This window comes from Macrobrachium rosenbergii, chromosome 8, assembly GCF_040412425.1.
Source record: "Macrobrachium rosenbergii isolate ZJJX-2024 chromosome 8, ASM4041242v1, whole genome shotgun sequence".
Classification (NCBI taxonomy): Eukaryota; Metazoa; Arthropoda; class Malacostraca; order Decapoda; family Palaemonidae; genus Macrobrachium; species Macrobrachium rosenbergii.
Genome location: NC_089748.1, coordinates 44,576,098 through 44,596,796, shown reverse-complemented (window position 1 = coordinate 44,596,796; position 20,699 = coordinate 44,576,098). Strand labels below are relative to the sequence as shown.

Below are 20,699 nucleotides of genomic sequence, written 5' to 3'. Positions count from 1 at the left end.
AGAATGCTAATAAGCAAATGAATCCCAAAATAGGTGGTGGCTACAAAAATAAAAATAAAACAACCAGGCAACATTCATGGCCAGATTCATTTCCTCAACTGCTGAATATTTGACGAAAAAAATTTTTTTTTCATTACTTTGTATTACTGTAAGTTCAGCACAAAAGCTTAATAACCATTGTCACTTCTATACCTTTTCAATATATTGCCACATCACTTCATGTCTTGCCCACTTTCTTTCAGTCAAATCATGTAGTGTGTTCCAAAATAAATCATCTGACTGAGTTGTTGAGAAGAAGAAGAAGAAGGAGTCATCATTTGAGTTATCATGTTATTAAGAAATTGCCCAAACAATCATTGTTTTCGTAGTACATATAGCCGCTCTATACCATTTCGACTTAATAGCCAGTCACCTAATTCTGATTTTCAATTCTTTCAGTTGAACATTCTCTGTCAGTCATTTAATCCCTCTGACAATTCAGCATTCCTTGTCAATCACTTAATCACTCTCGACATACCGTTCATTCTTTCGAACACGTGCGGGCCTTTCCAATCCAAGAGTATTTTCTTAATGGGTGTGCTTAACTTATCAGCTGTTCCAAATCTTATCTAGTAGTTTTATCTACGTCATTTACTCACAGCGTACTACGAGTCCATTCATGCATTCCAATAGTCTTCGTATTAAGAGCCAGTCATTAATTTTTTTTTTTTATTTTTCATTTTTTGGGGGGCGGCTTTCAGTACAATCTTTTCTGTTATAATGGTATTTCTTTCTTCTTCTTCTTCTTCTTCTTCTTCTTCTTCTTCTTCTTCTTCTTCTTCTTCTTTCTTCTCTTTTAGTAACATTTGTTTGGTTTAATTGAGAGTTGATGAAGTCTTGAAAAAGTAAATCCAGATTTGCTGCCCGGCAATAATAATCATAATAATCATAGTGTTATAATTGCTGATACACGTTATGATATTGTGTAATATTGTATATTGTAATAATAATATTATTATTACTATTATGTATACATTATTATAAAGTCTGCGAATCAGCATCATAATCACTATTATTGTTACGATTACTAACAGTTACTACTGTTATCTATTATTGAAAGTGACAGCTGCACCAGCTGCATTCAATTTACATAGATTGTTCTGTCTTTCTGATTATTTATTATTATTATAACTCGATTTCTCGAGCAGTTCTCTCTAACACACACACACACACACACACTCTCTCTCTCTCTCTCTCTCTCTCTCTCTCTCTCTCTCTCTCTCCAAAGACCGGGATGACCTGTTGCACGGAAAGAGCAAAGGGATTGAGGGGGAGGGGGAGCGATGGGGTTAGGGGGTTTATATTTAGATACCAAATAAATCCGACACACAATTAGGATTTAATAAGGTATGACAAATCCCCTCTCTCTCTCTCTCTCTCTCTCTCTCTCTCTCTCTCTCTCTCTCTCTCTCTCTCTCTCACTCCTTGGTGGTCGTGGTTCGGTCTGGCCTCTCACTTTTTATTCCTGGAATAGAAATTGACGCTTGCGCGCTCACGCACATTTGTGTGCTCAGACGCGCATACGTGCCCGCAGGCGCGCATGCACGCTCATTCGCGCATATTCGCATTCTGGCGTGCATTGCGCATGCTTGCATCCATAGCAACGCGTGTGACGGAATTCGAACGTCAGCAGACACGTAAGATTAACACGAAGTTATTCGTAGGCGCGCATAACTTCGTGGTAACCGCGGTGCACTGTAAGCATTACTTAACATTCTTTGCAGCGTCCCTTCCCTAAGCCCCTAGCTACAACCCCTTTCATTCCTATTACTGTACCTCCGTTCGTATTCTCTTTCTTCCCTCTCCTAAAAATTGATTAACAGTGCAACTGCGAGGTTTTCCTCCTGTCACACCTTTCAAACCCCTTTTTGCTGTCAATTTCCCTTTCAGCGTTGAACGACCTCATAGGTCCCAGCGCTTGGCCTCTGGTCTAAGTTCTATATTCTATTCCTATTCGTATGCGCGCGGTCGTCTTAAAGTCTAGGTCCTTATATGACTTCTTATATCAACTTTGCTTACAGTATGACTGAATTTGCGTCTGATTTCGTTAAATAACCAAGTACATTCTAGTACTCGGACAAGCGCAGACGCGCATGCGCACTACTAAACTAAAGTTTCGGGTATTTACATGGGTCGTACTTCTGAAGGAAATGACAAATGAATAGTGTGAATTTCATCTATTTTTCAGTATTTTTATCCCGATTTATTTTATCGTTTTTCCTAAATGATATAGAATTTTTTTTCTTTATTTTTATCCAGATTTATTTTATCGTTTTTCCTAAATGATATAGAATTTTTTTTTATATATTTTTATCCAGATTAATTTTATCGTTTTTCGTGAATGATGTAGAATTTTTTTTTTTACATTTTTATCCAGATTTATTTTATCGTTTTTCCTAAATGATATAGAATTTTTTATGTATTTTTATCCAGATTTATTTTATAGTTTTTCCAAAATGATATAGAATTTTTTTTTATATATTTTTATCCAGATTTGTTTTAACGTTTTTCCTAAACGGTATAGAATTTTTAAAAATATTTTTATCCAGATTTATTTTATCGTTTTTCCTAAATGATATAGAATTTTTTTCTTTATTTTTATCCAGATTTATTTTATCGTTTTTTCCTAAATGATATAGAATTTTCCTGCATATGAATATTTCCTCGCTGCCATGAACAATTTTTTTTATCTTATTTCGAATTACCTGTAGATGTTGTGATACAGAGAGGAATAAGAATTTTTTTTAATAATGGAAATAATGATCGTATCAGTGATTATGAGCTGTTATATCATTATCAATCTATGCTAACTCTCCCTAATTTTTTTAGCTCTGAGTTCGAAATTTTCTAGCTTATTATTATTATTATTATTATTATTATTATTATTATTATTATTATTATTATTATTATTATTATTTCCCTTCTTTCTGATTATTAATAGCAAGCCGTAGACGCATTTGGAAATAATAAATATAAATGAAAACAAATAAAACAAAGAAAAGCAACTCCGTCACTGTTGTGTATGTATGTATGTATGTATGTATGTATTAGTATTATTATTATTATTATTATTATTATTATTATTATTTCCCTTCCGTCTGATTATAAGTAGCTAATCGTAGACGATTAGAAATAATAAAAACTGATAAAAATAAAATTAAAAAAACTCTCGTCAGTGTGTGTATATTATTATTATTATTATTAGTAGTAGTAGTAGTAGTAGTAGTAGCAGTAGTAGTAGTAGTAGTAGTAGTAGTAGTAGCTAACCGTAGACGCATTGGAAATAATTGATATTGATAAAAATAAGAAAAAATAAAAAAATGTCCGTCACTGGTGTGTTTATTGTCATTATTATTATTATTATTAGTAGTAGTAGTAGTAGTAGTAGTAGCAGCAGTAGTAGTGGCTAACCGTAGACGCATTAGAAATACTAAAACTTGATGAAAATAAAATAAAAAAAAAAATCCCCTCACTGTGTTTGTGTGTGTGTGTGTGTGTGTTCGCAGTGGGTGGTCTGAGATTATCCCCGTGACAGGTTTGCAGAAACGCCCTCTTTTAAAGGCAGTTTTTTTTTTTTTTTTTTTTCTATTATTATTTTCTTTTGTTCAGCCTTCGATATTCTCGTGAGGTACGGATCGGGTTTAATTCCGTGTCTTTTATTAATGTTATTAATTTTTCTGTCGAGGTTTTTTCGTCATCTAAATTGGTACGAGGATTGGAGTAATGGATGGGATGGATAATTTAATGGTAGTTTTTTTTTGTTTAATAATATATTTCGATGTCTCAGATATTTTGTAGTTGGCAGTTTACCCATGGTAGAAGTATTTGCTCTTGATATCTTGATTATGTTGAAATAAAGATGATAATAGCGGGGTGAGAGAGAGAGAGAGAGAGAGAGAGAGAGAGAGAGAGAGAGAGAGAGAGAGAGGAGAGAGAAATACCTGGAAATTTCACTCACAGGAGAAATATTAATCTTGATAATATTTTTGTTACCTTACATGTCTGCATTATGTAGAAAACAAAAATAATAACAGAGAGAGAGAGAGAGAGAGAGAGAGAGAGAGAGAGAGAGAGAGAGGAGATAGAGATGTCAATGAAAATGTCATTTATAGAGAAGTATTTTCTCTTGATAATATTTCCGTTACCTTTTATGTTTTGATTATGTAGAGATAAGAATAATGATAACATTGAGAGAGAGAGAGAGAGAGAGAGAGAGAGAGAGAGAGAGAGAGAGAGAGAGAGAGAGAGAGAGATGAAGACGTCAACTGATTATTGTTGAAAGTTTTGACAATCCGTTAAAATTTTTTCTGTTATTATTACTTTTTGTGCGACCAGTCTAAAGACGTAGATTTAAAAAAGATAAAAATTATGAATGGAAAAAAAAATAAACTTCAAGTTAAGGTAAAGGATGTTACCAGTCTGGATGAATTTATATAATTTATTTAAAGAGGTAAAATTTATCTGAAGATGTTCAATATGAAAAAAAAAAATCAATGGAAAAAATACCTTCGTGTAATAATTTCTTAGAAGGGATTTTCTGATGGCTGAGTACTAAGTCAAATCCCGAGAAATGACGACTTTTGTTGTTATTTATATTAAGAAAAGAAAAATGAATAAGCCTCCCCGTCGCGAGTTGAATGCAACTTGCAAAGTGAAGAAGAAAGGCGCTGGGAGATTTTTTCGTACCAATCATGACGTGCAGGTCTCTCTCTCTCTCTCTCTCTCTCTCTCTCTCAGCAATATCGGTGGGTTTAGAAATGATTATTATTTGGAAAGCGTGTACTCTCTCGCTCTCTCTCTCTCTCTCTCTCTCTCTCTCTGTGGGTTTAAAAATTATTGTTTTGGAAACGCGTACTTACTTTCTCTCTCTCTCTCTCTCTCTCCTCTCTCTCTCTCTCTCCTCTCCCCCATACTGTACACACCTACCCTCCTCATCTCTCTCTCTCACAGCATATCGTATGGGTAAAAATGATTATTTTGGAGAAGTTACTCTCTCTCTCTCTCTATTCTTTCTCTCTCTCTCTCTCTCTCTCTCTCTCTCTCTCTGTTCTCTGCTGTTCTTGTGATAAAATTGTCAATTTTTTTTTATTGAACTTTACTTATTAATTTATTTTCTTATTCATCCTCAAACTCTGGGACTTTTGGATAAATAACTCTCTCTCTCTCTCTCTCTCTCTCTCTCTCTCTCTCTCTCTCTCTCTCTCTCTCTCTCTCTCTCTCCTGGAGGAGCTCATCAGAGAGAAAGTTAACATCATCATACCGAACCAGAAAGCGACAAACTGCTTCGCTTCATGTTTTTATTTTCCCACGCCCACAGGAAGGGCGGGCGAGTGGGCGGGAGGCAAGTCGAGTCAACAGTAGTGTAGTGTTGTTTGCCTCTGCCAATCGTGAGTAGGTCAAGGGGGGCGCGGGGGAGGGGAAGTTTTTTACCGGGGCGAGATAGGGTTGTGGTAATGCCCCACCATTTTGTCGTCTCTTAGGTGTCTTTTTTTTGTGACTTCGTTTTTTTTTACTGTTTTGTGTTTTTTTTTTAGGTTTTTATCTCTCTCCCTCTCTCTCTTCACTCTCTCTCTCTCTCTCTCTCTCTCTCTCTCTCTCTCTTTTATTCTTCTGTTCTCTCCTGTTATTTCTTTCTTTCCTATTTCCCCATTTTGTCTGCCATCAAATTTCCATTGCCGACTGCCCCCCGCCCTTTCTCCCCCTCTCCCATCTCCATCCTATAATCCTCCCCCCTCCCATCTTCATCCTTATACCCTTCCTCCTCCTACCTCACCATTCCCACTTCCACTTCCACCCTCCTTCAAGTTTCTGTTTTCAAATTTCTTCCATCTACTTCATTCCTTCCTTTCCCCCACCTCCCCATACCTTTCCCTTCCCCAAACCCGGAATTATTCCTCCTCCTCTTCCCCTACCCTCCTCTCCACACTTTTCCCCCAAACCCGAAATTCCTCCTCCTCCTTTCCACCCATTCCTCCAAACCAGAAATTCCTCCTCCTCCTCCTCCTCCAAACCCGAAATTCCTCCTCCTCCTTTCCACCCATTCCTCCAAACCAGAAATTCCTCCTCCTCCTCCTCCTCATCCTCCTCCTCCTCTTCCTCGAAACCCGAAATTCCTCTTCCTCCTCCTCCCATTCCTCCAAGCCCGAAATTTCCTCTCCTCCTTTCCACCCATTCCTCTAAACCAGAAATCCCTCCTCCTCCTCCTCCTCCTCCTCCTCCTCCTCCTCCTCCTCCTCCTCCCCTCCCTCCTCCTCCTCCTCCTCCTCCTCCTCCTCTCATTCCTCCAAATCCGAAATTCCTCCTCCTCTTCACCTCCCCTCACCTCATCATTTTAACTTCTCCCTGGTTTCTTCTCATCTCCTTCCACCCACTTTCGCTCCCCCACTCCCTCCCCCTTCCCTTGAGGGGATGTAACCCGCCCAGACCACGTGGCCCCTGGTGTGATAAGGCCTTATCTGTTATCGTCAGATCCGCGCCCTGGGACTGATAAGAAGCCGGGTGGAGCACGTTGGATTATTGCCGTCTTACTTGCATAGTCGGTGTTGGCTTGATAACGGCGGGAGAGAGAGAGAGAGAGAGAGAGAGACAGAGAGAGAGAGAGAGAGAGAGAGAGAGAGAGAGAGAGAGAGAGAGAGAGCAAGGAGGAGGAGAGACTCTTAGTCTGTTGCAAAGAATAAGAAGAAGAGAAAATAAGAAAGCTTTGGAGAGTAAGAAAGAGAGAGAGAGAGAGAGAGAGAGAGAGAGAGAGAGAGAGAGAGAGAGAGAGAGGGAGAGCAAGGAGAAGGAAAGACTCTTAGTCTGTTGCAAAGAATAAGAGAAAGAGAAAATAAGAAAGCTTTGGAGAGAGAGAGAGAGAGAGAGAGAGAGAGAGAGAGAGAGAGAGAGAGAGAGAGAGAGAGAGAGCAAGCAGGAGGAGAGACTCTTAGTCTGTTGCAAAGAATAAGAGGAAGAGAAAGTGAGAAAGCATTGGTGAGTAAGAAAAGAGAGAGAGAGAGAGAGAGAGAGAGAGAGAGAGAGACTCTTAGTCTGTTGCGTAAAGAGTAAGGAAGGGAAAGGGAGAAAACATTGGAGAGGAAAGGAAAAAAGTAGAGAATCTTACTCTTGCAGAGAGAGAGAGAGAGAGAGAGAGGTACTGATAGACAGATATACAGAAGCAAACTCATTTGGAGAGATTTATTTGGTATTTCAAGGTGATCTTATAAGAGAGAGAGAGAGAGAGAGAGATAAGTCGCCAGCTATTCGTCTGGAAATCTAATCTCAAATATATATAAAAGAAACATTTACATGAAATGAAATGTAGAAACATCTGAAAAACCTGAGTTTGTATAAAAAAAAAATCATTGTACATTAATTCACTTATCTATTAGTGAATGAAAAGTAGACGGAAAAGCAATAGTTTGAGAATTAGATGGCGTCAACTGCCTGTCTATTTCGGAATTTAGATAGACGGCTATTTAACACCGAGTCACAAAAAGGCACCACCTGGCCACAGTTGATGGAATGGAATGGAATATAGAGTTCAGGCCAAAGCAGCCCTGGGAACTATGAGGTCATTCAGCGCTGGAAAGGAAATTGACAGTACATAGGTTTGAAAGGTGTAACAGGAGGAAAACCTCGCAGTTGCACAATGCAATAATTCTTGGCAGAGGGTGGATAGCAAGATCGAAGAAAGATACGAATGGAGGTACAGTAAAAGGAATGAAAGGGGTTGCAGCTGGGGGCCGAGGGCACGTTGCAAAAAAGTACAGTTGATAAGATTTAGGCAAAAATGAAGATTCATTAACGCCTCTTGATTTTCCTTATCAGAATCTTCCTTGTCAGTCGGACTGTAGTCAAGTTACAGCTTCGCTCTTTCTTCTTCAGCTGCATTAACATCATTGCTACTGGGATTTTCAATTGCCCTTTTTTCTTTATTTCAGGTTTGGTAAGTTTTCTGGCTATAAACACCCACATCTTAATTTCCCATTCATCGGCAATAACTTCAGTAAATCGTTTTTGTTTTGCTGACGTCTTTTTAAGTCTTGCAACTTCTTTAAAATTGATTTTGAAGGTTTGAATTTTAAAGTCTCTCTTCTTCATCCTTAGTCTTGGTAAGATCACCCAGTTGCTCGATTTTTTCAATTGTATCATAACTTGAATTTCAGTATCCTATTTAGTATTCCGGATTCCTCTTAATGTTGCAGCGGTGTCCACATTGCTGGAAGTCACCTTTCCCCCAAGGACAATTTTATCTGTACGACCATGTACATGAATTGCGACAGTTCCCTTTTCGATATCCTGCCTGCGCTTATTGACTCCTGAAAAGAAGGTACTGGATATTCCAGGACTTCAGTTCCCAGCACTTTATTGAACCCTTAAAATAATGCCATTCCAAGAATTAGCAGTGCTACTTGTACTTAGGTGAAAAGCTTTTCCCTGGCCATATACACCCTGTTACCGAAAAATTCAGTTTTCTTTTAAATGGGAAGTGTCTTATTTGACTGATCAAACTCCTTAACGTGCTGTAAACTCAGGAAAAGAGCCTTCAGTGGTCGGGCCGCTTTCGTCCCATAAACTGACTGAGGCTGCTGGTAGACAGATTAGGTACAATAGTTAAGGGGTGTACTTATTAAGGTTGCCAAACACACACACACACACACACACACACACACACAAAGCAGTCGTAGTAACAACAACAACAACAACAAACAACATTAGTAGCCACCGATAATAATAATAATAATAATAATAATACACACATTAATAATAATAATAATAATAATAATAATAATAGCAAAGTACTGTATTCAAACCAGAGAATAATTGTTTCCAAATACTCTTTTAATCAGCAAATTAATAATAATAATAATAACACATAATAATAATAATAATAATAATAATAACACATAATAATAATAATAATAATAATAAGTACTGTGTTCAGACCAGGGGATAATTGTTTCCAAATACTCTTTGAATCAGCAAAATAATAATAATAATAATAATAATAATAATAATAATAATAAGTACTGTGTTCAAACCAGGGAATGATTCTTTCCAGATACTCATTGAATCAGTAAAGTAATATAATAATAATAATAATTCAAACCAGGGGATAATTGTTTTCAAATACTCTCTGAATTAGCAATGTTAAACTTATAATCAAACATAACAAAAGAAAAGTCTTCACCAAGACGATGGTATCAGGAGACCGTTTAATAACAATTAATAATAATAATTCACGAGCGTAAATCCTCTGCTGGAAATCCGCTCTCCATGGAAGGGTGGCCAGTAATAATTAGTGGGGCTCTTCAACAAACGGCGTATGTATGACCCCAACCCACTTAAATTGCCGTTTGACAGATTTCCACGGCTATTTCAGCCGGTGATTTAGTTTATTGGGGCGGCTATAAAGGTGATCTATGCTTACAGTGAAATTAATTCAGTGAAATCGATTCTGTGAGATTAATTCAGGGAAATTGCTTCAGTGATATTGATTCTTACTGCTCTGATTGCGAAGGATTTTGAGGGGGGGGGGCGTGTCTTCGACTCGATTTCTTAAAGGGTACTGGTGGAATCTTTTACTGCTTAGAAACTGGGTGGTGGAATCTTTTACTGCTTAGAAGAAGTGGGTGTTGGAATATTTGTGATTCTCTTCATAGATGTGGGTACGGAATTCTTTCTTACTTCCATATATAAATTTGGAAGTAAAGTGCTGTGTTTTCATATGATCGTGTGATGGGAGTAACTACATCATTTACAAATACTGTGTTTGATTTGAAAACTGCTATATATATGTACATACTGTATGTATATATATATATATATATATATATATATATATATATATATATATATATATATATATATATATATATGATAATTAAACGTGGTCTTGTGTTCATCATAAAAATGTAAAAGACTGGAATATGATCATTATTGATGAAGGTACCACATTATAAAAAATTATAGCTGTTGAATCGCTGTCTAGAAGTAAAGATAATAGCAGAAAATACTATGTTCGATTTGAAAACTGCTCTCTCTCTCTCTCTCTCTCTCTCTCTCTCTCTCTCTCTCTATATATATATATATATATTATATATATATATATATATATATATATATATATATATATATATATATATATATATATATATATATATATATATATATATATATAAGCATATTCTTGTATTGTCATAAAATGTACATTTGAATTTTTATTCTAAAGAAACGAGGTCTGAAAACATAGTCCTTTATTCTTTTGAGAAATTATGAAAGCACATCCCTGAAATCTTATATTAAGAAAGGGGAACATTTGATAACCGTTACTACAGCTTAAGAGTACTATTTTGTTACACAAGTACGCTGATAAATCATTTATTCCTTATAGAAAATTCTTATTGTTGGGTTCCACACGCTTATGAAAATGTGGTGCTCAGTCAAGTTGAATCCTTTATTCCTTATAAAATAAAAACTTGTGACTGTGTCCCTTTTAGTGAGGGAAATGAGAAAGTAGGTCGATGGTATTCTCACTGATAGATTTGCACGATATTAAATCACCTTTTAGTTTTCTGTAAAAGAAAACTATTGTGACGGCTTTGTCTGTCAGCCCACTTTTTCTGTCCTCCCTCAGATCTTAAAAGCTTCATTGAGGGCTAGAGGGCTGCAAATTGTTATGTTGATCATCCACCTCCAATCATCTAACATACCAAATTGCAACCCTCTAGCCTCAGTAGCTTTTTATCTTATTTAAGGTTAAAAGCTAGCCATGATCGTGCTCCTGACAACGATATAGATAGGCCACCTGCCGGGAGTGGTTAAAAGTTTCATGGGCGCGACCCCACCCAACACCGAGACCACCGAAAGATAGAATCTATTTCTTTGGTGGCCTTGATTACACGCTGTAGCGGCTGTACAGAAAACTCGATTGCGCCGAAGAAACTCGAGGCAAATTTACTTTTTTTAATTAACAATTTAGTGTCATATGCACTAAGATCCTCTCTCTTTTTTATTCCCAAATTATTACATGAGATATATGCATATTAATTTAAGTTATATTCATGGTTCTTTTGTATTCATAAATTGTTTTATGAAATATATGAATATTAATTTCAATTATATTCATGATTCATTTGTATTCGTAAATTGTTGTATGAAATGTATGCATATTAATATATTTTATATTTAGGATAATTTTATGGAGTTATAATTTTTGTATATGTATATATATATAGATATATATATATATATATATATATATATATATATATATATATATATATATATAATGTATATATATATATATATATATATATATATATATATATATATATATATATATATATATATATATATATTTCACTGATGAACGAATAATTTCTGCCAACTAATATTTCCTTTTTTCTTCCAATTTCAGCTGGTACGTAGCGGGATGTCCCACCTTTGACAAACTGAAGGTACAGTGTCTTTTTTTTTTTTTACTTTTTCCTTTTTTTATGTACCATAAAGACCAAAGTCTTGGTTTAAGCTCCGCGTAGGAAGTTATGAAACTTGTCTGTAAGAGTTTAAGTTTATTGTTTCAGTGTTTCTGTCGAATATTTTTTTTTATTTATTTTTATTTATTTATTTAATCATTTTTGGCATTCCAGGCATATCTCAGCCCTGCAGCTGGGTGGTAGTGTCATTATGCACTTACAGTGTCAATGTAGGCATCACTTAGTGTCTGCTCTATAGCTACAAACTGCTTTCTATTCTCCTTTTATTGTATTGTTCATATTTCTTTTCTTCCATCTTACTGTCCACCCTCTCCCAACAATTGGTTCATAGTGCAACTGCGAGGTCTTCCTCCTGTTACACCTTTCAAACCTTTTACTGTCAATTCCCGTTTCAACGCTGAATGACCTTAGTTGCCCTAGTGCTTGGCATGTATGCCTAAAATCTGTAAATCAGTCAATCAATCATATCTCTCGCGATAACAAGGTTATTAATAACTTGCTGGCTGTTGATGAAGAATTTATATATTTTTAAGAAGAGTTGGAAAGTTCGTTGCTTTTTTTTTTCTTTCATCGATGTCCTGAATTATTTTATAAGTCTTTAAAATGTGGTGTAAGGACATCATTCGTTGTATAAGTTTATTTAAGAAAAGGTCTTTTGAAAGTTCGTTGATTTTTTTTCATCGATGTCCTGACTTATTATATAAGTTATTTAAAATGAGGACGTAATTTATTGTATAAGTTTATTTATGTAGCTGATAAAGGTTATTGTTCTTTTATTCATTAGTTTACGAGATCCAACATCATACTGTTTAGCGATGGCTTTAGAAAAATGAAATCGTTTCATTAATGAAAATAGTTTCGTGAAAACGGTCCTTCCTCGTAATTAGTGTTTTTTTTTTTTTTTTTTGGTATCATGCTTATGATGTGGTGGATGTGACGGCAGTTTGAAATAACGGATCAATCAATGTAGTTGTCAGGCTGGAAACTTTTAGCAGTTTTATATTTGTTTTTTTTTTTTTTGGCTAAGTGATTAATTGTTAAATATCCATCCTAATCTGAACGCTTATGCATATTTTGGTTGTGCGTGTAGAAAGATGTATTAAAAGTATATATACAGCATACATTATATATATATATATATATATATATATATATATATATATATATATATATATATATATATATATATATATGATTACAATACGCAGTTTTTTCTTTTGAATTCTCAATAACTTTGATACATCTTTCTACAGGCATAAACAAAATATGCATAACCGTTCAGAATAGGATGGATATATATACATGTACAGTATGTATGTATGTGTGTGTATGCATATATGTACATAAGTTGGACATACAACAAAGACGAAGAAGCAAGAAAAAGAAAAAAAAAACCGCTGTCTATCAGAAGAGCAACGTGGCTCAAAACCTAATTAGGACGAAGGTCGTGTCTGCAAAATGAATTATGGCCATCTCGAGATTTTCGACAATTTTTTTTTTTTTTTTTTTTTTTTTTTTTTTTGACCCACATGCAAGGCTTTATTGCCTATAATGCATTCACAGGTCATGGCCTGACTCCTTCTTCTTCTTCTTCTTCTTCCTCTTCTTCTTTTTTCCTTCCTTCCTCCTTTTATTTATTGTTTGTTATTTCCCCATTTCCTCCCGTTCCAGCTTCCCCAACTGCCCGTAAAGTCTTGTTTCTTCGTTCTCATCCATTCCATATCTTATTCTTCCTCTGGCTGATTTTCCATCGTCTCTTTCGCATTTCCTTCCTTTCCATTCTTCTGTTTCACTTTCTCTCTCTCTCTCTCTCTTCAGTTTCGATCACATCTTCTTTTCCATCATGTATTTCCCTTCCCCTTCCTTCCCTGTCCAGTTTTATTTCATCCATTCCTTTATTTCATCCATTCTCTCTCTCTCTCTCTCTCTCTCTCTCCTTGCCTTAACCACCTCCCTCCCACTTCCTCTTCAGTCCATATTCTTTTCCTACTTCTTCTCCATTTTCCCTCACTCTCTCTCTCCATTTTCCCTCTCTTCCACATCTATTTTCCATCACTTCCTTCCTTTTCATGCAATTTCTCTCTTTTCTTCCATCTATTTCCATCTATTTTCCATCATTTTCCTTCCATGCTCTTTCTCTCTCTCTCTCTCTCTCTCTCTCTCTCTCTCTCTCTCTCTCTCTCTCTCTCTCTCCATCTATTTCCCATCTATTTTCCATCACTTCCTTCCTTTCCATGCTCGTACTCTCTCTCTCTCTCTCTCTCTCTCTCTCTCTCTCTCTCTCTCTCTCTCTCTCTCTCTCTCTCTCTCTCTCTCTCTCTCTCTCACCTCTTTGTAGGTCAGGGTCGTGGAAGAGGAAGAACACACACTTACACACACACACACACTCACAGAGCTAATAAGGGTGTGGGTATGACAGGGTATATTGTGCTTGCGGTTTATAAATCAATCCTTTGACTCCATTGGGTTTCTTTTAAGCTTTATCGGTTGTTGTGTCTTCGCCGAGCGACGAAAAAAAAAAAAGAAAAAAAGGTGTTAAGGACTTTACCCGTCCTCCATTTTGTTTTTTTTGTGTTTTTTTTTATTGGTAAAGAAGCATTTTTTGCTTGATACAGTTTTTTAATTTTTTTATAGGGTTTGATGATGTTGTTGCATTGTTGTTTAATTAGAGCAGTTGTTGTGATAGATCTGGATCTGTAGGCTGGCCAGTTATGCGTTGTTGTGATGAGAGTGGATGCTGCGAAAGGATAGTGAGAGAGAGAGAGAGAGAGAGAGAGAGAGAGAGAGAGAGAGAGGGGGTTACTGATGAAAAAGGTGTATGGAGGGAAACTTCCAACAAATGGCTAATTTAGAAAGGAATTGGGAGATGAAATATCACATGCATCGAAGAGAGAGAGAGAGAGAGAGAGAGAGAGATGATGATGATGATGAAAAGGGTGTGAGGAGGGAACTTCAGCTAATGGCCAATTAAAGAAAGGAATTGAAAGATGAAATATCACATGCATCGAAAAGAGAGAGAGTGAAAGAGAGAGAGAGAGAGAGAGAGTCTCTCCCTGTAAAGGTGGCCTCTCTGATGATCCATGTGACATTCCTGAGTATTCAAGATGATATTATCACATCAAGGAGAACCACACCACCCGGTCCCAGCCCAGGTTTTCTTTTCTTCTTTCTTCTTCCTCCTCCTCCTCTTCTTCTTCCTCTTCTTCTTCTTCTTCTTCTCCTTTTTCCATCTTCTCGTCCGCTGAATGCAATTCTGATGAACGTCGTCTTAAGTGTGGCCACAAAAACGAAAACAAGATGGAGTATAAATCACACGAGACCTCACACGACGTGTTGAATAAAAGAAGGTGGGAGGGGGAGAGGAGGTGTGAGAGGAAGGAGCCACAGGAGAGGGGGGAGGGGAGGAAGTTGTTGTACAGCCTTTTGTCGGCAGTATAAGAGGGGTCTGGGGGAGAGGGGGAAATCCTTGGTCAGTCTTTAGGATGTCTTCAAATCTATCTTTATTTTCGTAGAAATTGGCTTTGCTTAATTTTCTTTAGGATATCGGTCTGTGTTGATCAAAGATGGCTTTGTAAAGTGGCTAATCTTTAAGTCTTTAAGTCAGTGCAGTTTGTTTTATTTTAGTCGTAAAAGATTTTATTTTTTTTTTTTTACTTAAATCTTTGTAAAACAAATAAGATTTGCCGCCTTACTGGAAAGGAATATCAGTAGTGAGTCGTGGTATTCTTAAGGAAAGCTGGTAGCCGCTTAATGAACATTCGCCAAAATAAGGTACTGTTAATTAACTTTCGCCAAAATAAGGTACTGTTAGTAAACATTCGCCAAAATAAGGTACTGTTAATAAACATTCGCCAGAATAAGGTACTGTTAATAAACATTCGCCGAAATAAGGTACTCTTTTTAACTGAAGAATCCAGCCTATTTTGATGAGGATATTAAATATTTACAAGAATTTAAATTTTCTTGAAGCTAAAGCATAAAAACGTGTTTTGCAGATATGATTTTATTATATTTTTACTAAAAAAAGTTACCCGCCTGTGTAGGGTACAGATTATTGGGTATAACTGATTGATTTACGGTTATTAAAACTGGAGTCACAATATTTGGTAGAAGAAATAGATTGCATTTGCGGTGGCCGACGGGACTGTCAACCACTTTTCCTATTTCCATCCTGGAAGATAAGGTGATTACTCTGTAAGTAAAAGAAAAGCCTTTTTAAGCTAACCTGCTTCCCGCACGGGCTCTTGCCGCTAATAAGTGTTGGATGTCTCCTGTTAAAAAAGTGAAATTGTGAAAAAGTCAAATTGTGAAAAGGTGAAATTATGAAATTGTGAAAAAGTGAAACTGCGAAAAATTAAAACTGTGAAAAAGTGAAATTTTGAAAAAGTTAAATTTTGTCAAAGTGAAATTGTGAAAAAGCGAAGTTGTGTAAAGGTGAAATTGTGAAAAAGTGAAATTGAAAAAATTAAATTGTGAAAAGGTGTAATTGTGAGAAGTCCTATTAAAGGACCGGAAGTATAATGGGAAGGACCCCAAATCCTGTTAAACCTCTCGGTGCACGTCTATTGAAGAGGTGCTAGGAAGGAGTAATAATAATAATAATAATAATAATAATAATAATAATAATAATAATAATAATAATAATAATAATGAGATTAGACACCTTTTGAAAGGTGGAGTGGGGAAGGCTATAGGAATTAAAGAGAAGGAAGGGGGACATGGGGTGCGGTGGGGGGGGGCGACTCTAAACCATGGCACTAGAGGGGAAAAGGAACATCGATGTAACATTATTATTATTATTATTATTATTATTATTATTATTATTATTATTATTATTATTACTCAGAAGATGAACCCTATTCATATGGAACAAGCCCACCAATGGGGCCACTGACTTGGAATTCAAGCTTCCAAAGAATACGGTGTTCATTTGCAAGAAGAAACACCGAAGATAATGGGAAATACTGAAAGAAGAGATCAGTTATTAGAAAAGAAAAAGTATATTAACAAATTGATTAATAAATAGATAAAAAATGTAAGTAAATTCTCAAAATACATGGAGAGTTGTTGTAGGTAATGCATTCCATTGATTTTGGATTTCCACTGAAGAGCATTGAAAACTTGTTTTAGAATAAATATAGAAAAGCCGTTTTTTTACCCCACTCAACATCTTGTAGTGCAATTTTTAATGAATGATTTCTACTTGATATATTGTAATTCCCCTATGCAGCCATCTGTAATCGTTTGTATTTTGTAACGCTACCTGAGTACTGTATCAGCCCTGATGAATGACTTTTTGTCCAGCAATCAGTAGGGTTGAAAAGGTATGTTTAATATTCACTGATGTGCTATATACTTTGTGAGTTTTTGCACAATAAAGTTTTTTCTCTTCCCTACTCACCTACCCTCTGTGAAAATAGATTGAGCCTGGAACTTGATAACGGAAATATGGTGTACACGGCATTCGCTTTTCCTTTCATCTTAAATTGTTTCTTGTTCAAAACCCTTACATCTTTTCTGACAGCATTCTTTAAAGTAAGGCTTCTAGGATTTTATGTCAAAATGCTCATTAGCCTTAGTCGTCTTTGAGAGAGAGAGAGAGAGAACGAGAGAGAGAGAGAGAGAGAGGGCGGTATTTGGTAAGTATGCCATGAAAAAATCATATACCAGGGAGAGTATATAATTAGAGTTTTGCATCTGTCTGTCTCTCTCTCTCTCTCTCTCTCTCTCTCTCTCTCTCTCTCTCTCTCTCTCTGTCTTATTAGTACTTCTTATTAGTCAGTCCTATTGAAACAATTTTGGTATACGTTTTGCTTTAAGTTCCAAATCGTAAGATTCACCGTTATTCTCTAGAAATATATTTTCAGCCTCATTATGGTTAGCTCATTACATTAATTTTTAATTTTGCACCATTGTGTATCTTTTGATGCAATAACGCCGCCATACTGAAAAATTATGCAGTGTATGAACAAATGTATTAGAGTTGGTAGCTTTTGTTGCGAGCGTTTAATTAACTCTAAAAGATGTAAATTTCCTCAAAGGTGCCTGGGATATATATATATATATATATATATATATATATATATATATATATATATATATATATATATATATATATATATATATATATAATATATATATATATATATATATATATATATATATATATATATATATATATATATATATATATATATATATAATATATATATATATATATATATATATATATATATATATATATATATATATATTATGCTCTTCTGTGAATTAATATCTAACGCTTGTGTCGTCTTGGTTACGCGTTTTTCTGTCCGTATTACCGTTTTCCGTCAATATTCTGTTTGCTTACGTAGACGTCAGCAGTCTTTAGGTGCGCCATTGAAAAAATTACACGTTTTAATTTATCAGTATAGCGGGAGAATCATGACATTCGCTGAATAATATATTTTGGTTAGGGGATATATGTATATATGCGTATTTAAAAAAAATTTTTTCTTTTATTACTGTTGAGGTTCTACGTGCATACATTTTTATTTTTTCTATCATCAGAATTAATATTTTTATGTTTTATTTTCCATCATCAGAATTAATATTTTTGTGCTTATTTTTTAATTCATCTGAATTAATATTTTTATGTTTATTTATATCATCATCAGAATTAATATTTTTATGTGTATTTTTCTATCATCAGAATTAATATTTTTATGTTTATTTTTTTTCCATCATCAGAATTAATATTTTTATGTTTATTTTTTCCATTATCAGAATTTATATTTTTATGTTTATTTTCCGTCATCAGAATTAATATATTTATGTTTATTCTCCATCATCAGAATTGACATTTTTATGTTTATTTTCCATCATCAGAACTGATATTTTTATGTGTATTTTCCATCATCATATTGGATAATTTTATGTATATTTTTCATCATCAGAGTTGATATTTGAATGTTTATTTTCCATCATCAGATTTTATATTTTTATGTATATTTTCCATAATCAGTTTTTGTTTATTTTCCATAATCAGAATTAATATTTTTATGTATATGTATATTTTCCATAGTCAGTTTTTATGTTTTTTTCCGGCATCAGAATTAATATTTTATGTGTATTTCCCATCATCGGAATTAATATTTTTATGTATATTTTCCATCATCAGAATGGATAATTTTATGTATATTTTCCATCATCAGTTTTTATGTTTATTTTCCATCATCAAATTTAAGATTTTTATGTATATTTTTCATCGTCAGAAATAATATTTTTATGTATATTTTTTATCATCAGAATTATTGTTTTTATGTTTATTTTCCATCATCAGAATTTATATCTTTGTGTTTATTTTCCATCTTCAGTATTAATATTTTTATGTTTATTTTCCTTCCTCAGTTTTTATGCATATTTTCCATCATCAAAATTATTATTTTTATTTTTATTCTACAGCATCAGAATTAATATCTTTGTGTTTACTTTCCATCATCAGAATTAATATTTTTTGTTTATTTTTCATCAGTTTTTATGCTTATTTTCCAGCATCAGAATTAATATCTTTGTGTTTATTTTCCATCATCAGAATTAATATTTTTATGTTTATTTTCCATCATCAGATTTAAATTTCTTATGTACATTTTCCATCATCAGTTTTTATGTTTATTTTCCAACATCAGAATTAATATCTTTGTTTTTATTTTCCATCATCAGTTTTTATGTATATTTTCCATCATCAGAATTAATATTTTTATGTTTGTTTTCCATCATCAGAATTATTATTTTTATGTTTATTTTCCATCATCAGAATGATCATTTTTATGTTTATTTTCCAACATCAGAATTAATATCTTTGTTTTTGTTTTCCATCATCAATTTTTATGTTTATTTTCCATCATCAGAATTATCATTTTTATTATTATTTTCTAACAGAATTAATATCTTTGTGTTTATTTTCCATCATCAGAATTAATATTCTTATGTTTATTTTCCATCATCAATTTTTGTTTATTTTCCATCACCAGTTTTTGTTTATTTTCCACCATCACAATTAATATTTTTATGTTTATCTTCCATCATCAGAATTATCATTTTTATGATTATTTTCTAACAGAATTAATATCTTTGTCTTTATTTTCCATCATCAGAATTAATATTCTTATGTTTATTTTCCATCATCAATTTTTATGTTTATTTTCCACCATCAGAATTAATATTTTTATGTTTATTTTCCATCACCAGTTTTTATGTTTATTTTCCATCATCAGAATTAATATTTTTAAAGTTAACTTCAGGCATCAGAGTTAACATGGACTATCGTTTGTTAATGCTCCCTTCCTCAACATTCTCTCTCCTGGGCAGTTTTTTTTTTTTTTCTCTCTCTTTCTCCTTCCTCCCACCCACCCGTCTGCGTCGGGTTTATTTCCAAAATATCTTCCCCCGCCTTTTCTTTTATCCCTTCTACCTCTCTCTCCCCTCTCTCGCCCCCATCCACAATCTCTCCCATCTCGGTAGATATCAAACCAGTCCCTTTGTTACTACACAATAGGGATAAATTTTCGTTGGCCTTAGATAGCAGAGCTTTTTAAGGAAGGTCTGAGATTGGGTGTGATTCTCTCTCTCTCTCTCTCTCTCTCTCTCTCTCTCTCTCTCTCTCTCTCCGTGGAATAGGTGGTTAGGCAGTTAAATGCAAAATCATTTACTTAATCGTGAAAATAGGGATCATGATTTTCATTATCAGGAGAGAGAGAGAGAGAGAGAGAGAGAGAGAGGGGATTCTCGATTAGTAAATCGATGTAGATTTCATTCCGGAGAGTGAAGAGTTACATTGCACGTCTATCGACCTCTCTCTCTCTCTCTCTCTCTCTCTCTCTCTCTCTCTCTCTCTCTCTCTCTCTCTCTCACCTGTGTCAGGTAGCTGTTAACCCGTTTGCGCTCATTTGTCCGTACGCTCACATTTATGCAAATAGGAGGAGACGAATGTACACCGTGATAGCTGTTGTCCCTGGATCCCTCCCCTCCTCTCACCACCCCCTCCCCTCCCTCACCCTCCCCCTCCATCACAACCAATAAACAGCGACAAGCTCAGAGTCGTCCCTACCCCTCTCATCCACCCAACCCCAACGTTCCCCTGGACCAAGGGACCAAACCTGGGACCTCCTTGGTCCCCTCCACCTCCCCCTCCCCACCCCT

General features: G+C 34.9%; 1 protein-coding gene across 1 annotated transcript; it reads right to left on the bottom strand.

Annotated features, from left to right (window-relative positions):
• Window positions 1-5,868: 5,868 nt before the first annotated feature.
• LOC136841129 (ctenidin-3-like) lies at window positions 5,869-6,318 on the bottom strand. The gene has a single exon (XM_067108175.1). It carries the CDS (start codon window positions 6,316-6,318, stop codon window positions 5,869-5,871), a length of 450 nt encoding a protein of 149 aa, XP_066964276.1.
• Window positions 6,319-20,699: the final 14,381 nt, after the last annotated feature.